Source organism: Octopus bimaculoides, chromosome 14 (assembly GCF_001194135.2).
Source record: "Octopus bimaculoides isolate UCB-OBI-ISO-001 chromosome 14, ASM119413v2, whole genome shotgun sequence".
Taxonomy (NCBI): domain Eukaryota; kingdom Metazoa; phylum Mollusca; class Cephalopoda; order Octopoda; family Octopodidae; genus Octopus; species Octopus bimaculoides.
The window spans coordinates 24,384,944-24,390,270 of NC_068994.1; the positions used below are offsets into that span (position 1 = coordinate 24,384,944).

Below are 5,327 nucleotides of genomic sequence, written 5' to 3' on the forward strand. Positions count from 1 at the left end.
AGTCAAGACTAAACATTTTATCTGATCAAATTCATCCTATGGTTGCGGAACTGTTTCCGGAGGGAAACGCAATCTTTGAGGATGATAATGCACCAATTCACACAGCTAAAGTTGTTACTGAATGGCATGAGGAACATTCTAGTGAAGTTGAACATCTTATCTGGAGACCACAGTCCCCAGATCTCAATGTTATTGAACATTTATGGTGCATTTTAGAAAAACAAGTAAGGAGTCGATATCCTCCACCATCATCACTACAAGAACTGGAGACTGTTTTAGCTGAAGAATGGACAAAAATTCCTTTGGAAACAATTCAAACTTTGTATGAGCCTATACCTCGTAGAATTCAATCTGTAATTACTGCCAAAGGCGGTCCTACCCCATATTAAAATATATTTGTTTGAAATTTTAAGGTGTTTCCATTTTGTCCAACCCCTGTATTTATCTTGCAAGTTGAAAGCACAACATTGATACAGTAAAAATAGGTTCACTCCACGTTGTTTATAATCTTTAAACTGTTCCTTTAAAACTTCTAGTCTTTTAAATTATTAAGATTTTCTAGCTAATCCCAGACTTCAAATAATAACAATAGAACAATTAGTTGGACGAGAGTTTATAGTGTTAGTATAGGTTCATTTTATAGTCTTATCTCTGGGTTCTGAATTCAAATTTTCCTTTGGGGTTAGCGAAATAATTATCATTATGATGTATATTTTAAATTTGAGTGTACTTCGCACAAACTTCATATTTTGCCTAAATAAGACATCAGTATTTAAACAAAGGTGAATTGAGAGAATCAGTAGGTATGTTGTAGTACTTAAGTGCGGTCATTTCTTTAAAACTTGAACATTATTTTTCTTTTAATTTAGTAATTTTTGAGCTGCAGTTCTATTCTCCTGTCCATGATATACAAACTATTATTTACTGTTCTTAGTTTTCGTTGACTTAGAGTCAAGTTACTATTAAGAGTATCAAAAAGTAATGTTGTGTCTGCAAGCAAATAGTTTGACATAGCACCACAAATAGTTTGCAAGCCGATAAAAGATGTCCTTGCAATCAATTAACCAATCAGCATAGAGTTAATGGTCAAACATTAATCTTGATCTTATTGCCCATAGAAGACAAAGAATTAAGCAAGCTAAATATTCGGGATTGCATGCTTCATGAATTTTTTAAGGGCAATAATGCAACACGTGCAAGGAAAAACATACATACAGTATATCCTAATGGTGTCCAGAAATGTCAATAGTAGTTTAATAAATTCAAAAAGAACTATTTCGATCTTTTGGATGGGCATCGATCAGGAAGACCAACTGTTCTCAATAACGACACGGTGTAAATAGTAATTGAAGAAGATCCGCGTCAAAGTATCGGAGGCTTATACCGGAAGCGTAATAAACCTTACAACATCATGTCAAGTGGATTGAGAAAGTGTATAGAAAAGGGAAGTAGATGCTTCATGAGCTGTCATCGGAGAATAAAGCAGTGTGTTCACCAATTTGCAACAAATTCAAAGAATGAACAAACATTTTTTCTTAATCGAATTGCAACAGGCAATGAGAAATGGATAGTATAAGCCAAAATACACGTAAGAAGCAGTGGCTCAAGCTAAAAATGAAAAAAAATACAGTTCCAACTCTCAAAGGAGATTTTGCTGTGCGTTTAGTGGTATGCAATAAATGTTGTTCACTTAGAATTATTGGAACAAGAGAAAGTCAAAAAGCAGAATTTAATTGTTAACAAGTTTTGCTCAAAAATCAACCAGCTTCAGGTAACAGAAAGGAAGTCATCCGGCAATATGATAATGCAAAATCCCTTCAGCAAAGATAATCCAAGAAAATATAAATTCATTAGGCTGTGAAACTCTAACTCTCCCTCCCTACTCAGCAGACCAAGCACGATAAGATATTCAGGTCACTATGGTACTTTAACAGTGAAAAAGCATTCAGAAGCAAGGATGATGTCGAAACGGCACTTCAAATATTTTTCTCTTCTAAAGAACCTGATTTTTTCCCAACTAATCGGAAAACTGGTTTCGAGGTGAGGAAATGTTACTGCAAACTATGGCGATTATATTTGAATGAATAAATATATTTACTTTATGTTTTATGCTGTTTTGAACCCATTACATGAAATGTGACATTACTTTTCCGTACCCCTAATACTGACTATGTAGTAATTTTAATAAATGCTATTAAGTAAATTTAGCGCTGTGTATATTTTAAATACTTTACAATTTCCTATAGCTTAAGGTTATTTGGAATCCATCCACTGATACTTGCACTAATATAATTCAATATCAACAATTGCTTTATGCTAATAACATGCTGCAGTACATGTGAAATGAATAAATTTAGCTGTACAAGGTTTCAGAATGCAGTTGTTTTTACTAATGCTATGATTTAGAATACTAATTTTGAAATCTCCTATGAGAAGAATTATCTTAAAGTGTTTTTGAAGACTTTTATCCGTTAGCCTTCAATCACAACTAAATTACTTTTATCACCAGTAACTAAGGTTTTGAGTGCTTTTATATTCAACTAAAAAGAGGAGAAAAAGCTATTTTGTTTTACCTTTAATATAACTATTTTTTCGCAGGTTATCAACTTGGACGCTGGTTTATTGAAGTAAAATCTGCAAAGTTATCTAGCAGTAAATCTCAAACAATCACTGAAATTAATATCACTGGTACTTATAGTAGTGCTTGTGCAAACTGGTGTCTGAGTTGGTCCACATGTCACTCGTTTGTTTTCAACGAAGTATTGAATCAATGTATGATATATCCAACAAGTGCTGCAACTGAATCTTTAGTACCAGCAAATGGTTATAACTATTACCAACTTATTAAATGTAAGTAAGCTTAATCCAATCCCTTCTTGACTTTACAGAGTTGTCTATCTGCCTATGTATGTATTTGTTTGTACCACTAGATGAATAATTTTTTCTACTCTAGGCACAAGGCCAGAAATTTGGGAGGGGGGGCTAGTCAATTAGATCGACCCCAGTACGCAACAGGTACTTAATTTATCGACCCCGAAAGAATGAAGGCAAAGTCGACCTCGGCGAAATTTGAACACAGAACATAAAGACAGATGAAATACCGCTAGATAAATAATGGTCCATTCTGTGAGCATTCTGTTGTTGGTACTACGTCGCTTACGACGTCGAGGGTTCCAGTTGATCCGATCAACGGAACAGCCTGCTCGTGAAATTAACGTGCAAGTGGCTGAGCACTCCACAGACACGTGTATCCTTAACGTAGTTCTCGGGGATATTCAGCGTGACAATGCTGACCCTTTGAATTACAGGCACAACAGAAACAGGAAGTAAGAGTGAGAGAAAGTTGTGGTGGAAGAGTACTGCAGGGTTCGCCACCATCACCTGCCGGAGCCTCATGGAGCTTTAGGTGTTTTCGCTCAATAAACACTCACAACGCCCGGTCTGGGAATCAAAACCGCGATCCTATGACCGCGAGTCCGCTGCCCTAACCACTGGGCCATTGCGCCTCCACATTCTGTACAATAGTTGGATTAGGCTTATGTAATGTAATTCCTATTAGGGATGAAACTATAAGAAATTTTAATTGTATGTCTATTGAAAACCTTTCTGTATTTATACTCATGCATTAAATTGAGACAGATTTTATTAGACCTATTAAGTTATCTAATTATTAAATTCGACACGATTAAATTGAGACAGATCTTATCTATATTAGACCTAACATTGAAAAAAGGGATGCACCCGCTTTCTCATTCTATAGGAGGTCTAATAGGGTTATGATCTTCCTAAATTTAATAGATAAACATTTTTCACATAGCACAAATATGAAACACTGACACCAACACTTATGAGGTAGAAATCAAATCTACAAACGTGAATTGAGATCTCAGACAGAAGGATCATCTAAGAAAAAGATTTTACAGCGTCACCTCATTAACATTGCTGTGTTAAAAAATGGTTATCATATATGTATTAAAATACAGTTATACACTCTTTGTCAATGATAAGATAATGTTAAGAAATAGAATCTTTGACAATGATAAGAAAATGTTAAGAGGCGCATTTTGTTTAAACAGTTTACATAAAAGTTTTCAAAATAGGTAGTAAAATAAATTCATAATTATTTATAAGTTCATCAAAAATCATGAGTTTATAGAAGCATATATACAGAAATAATTTGTAGATAGTATTTGATAGGAGAAAGCGTGTATTGTTTAGTCAAAACTTCATCAGAAATCATATTTAAGTAGCTATAGAATTTTAGGGGGACAATCAACCTTTGTTTCCTTCATCTCCAGTCTTGTATGTGTGTTGGCAGGGATGGTTGCTATTTTTAGAAATAGTGTGGGAGGCTGGTTGATGTCGGAGATCATTGATATACTTTGTGGAATTAAAAGGATATTTTTGTTTCTGGGCTTGTCTGTCGTGGTCCAGTGGTTTGGGGAGTTAAAGATGGTGTGTGTGTGTGTGTGTGTGTGTGCACGGTTCTATGTGTGTGTGTATATATATGTGCTTCTGTTTGTATGTGGGTATTTTTGACTGGTCTTAGAGTTCAGTGTGGGTGTGTGTATATGGGTCTGTGTATGTGTTGCTTTATGTTTAGCAGGGTGGTGCGTGTATATGTGTGCACGTTTGTGTGTGTGTGTGTGTGTGATTTGTGTTTGTCAGGGTGCTATGTGTGCGCTTGTGCGTATGTGTTTGTTCGTGTGTGTGTTGTGTATGTTTGTGTGTGTTGTGTTGGTGGAGATGGCATGTGCGTGCACGTGAGATAGTGTGTGTGTGTGTGTGTGTATGTGTGTGTGTGTGTGTTTGTAGTGTTATAATTGTCCGGGTGGTGTATGTGCATCCATATGTGTGTGAGGGTGCATATGTATGTGTGAGTGTGTATGTGCGTGTGAGTGTGTTGTATTTGTCTAGGGTTTTGTGTGTATCTGTGTGTGTTACGTTTTTCCCGGTGGTGTGTGTGTATTCGTGTATGTATTGTGCGTGTTTGTACCGAATATGCATTTGAGTGTGTATGTGTATATGGGTGTGGTTTATGTAGTTTTCGGGTGTGTATGTGTGCTATATTTGTTGTATCGAAGTGTGCTTATACGTGTAGAAATACGAGAGTAGAAAAACAGCCAACAACTGATGAAGGGTCGTTCTTTATGTTGTTTGTCTTGTTTTCCATTTGTGTGTTTTGTAGTTCAAAAATAGTTCATATTCCATGTACTTGTACTTCGTATGTTTTTGTTGTACACGTTTCATGACGTCCTGTCCCCACATATGCATATATATATATATATATATATATATATATATATATATATATATATATATATATA

General features: G+C 35.4%; 1 protein-coding gene across 3 annotated transcripts in view; it reads left to right on the forward strand.

Moving 5' to 3' along the window:
* Positions 1–5,327, forward strand: part of LOC106869122 (uncharacterized) — a 54,797-nt gene that overhangs the window by 10,381 nt on the left and 39,089 nt on the right. For all 3 annotated transcript variants that reach the window (XM_014914671.2, XM_014914672.2, XM_014914670.2), the window contains exon 2: positions 2,599–2,850. In XM_014914671.2, the coding sequence (XP_014770157.1) occupies positions 2,599–2,850 (252 nt within the window). The remainder of the gene's footprint in view (positions 1–2,598; positions 2,851–5,327) is intronic.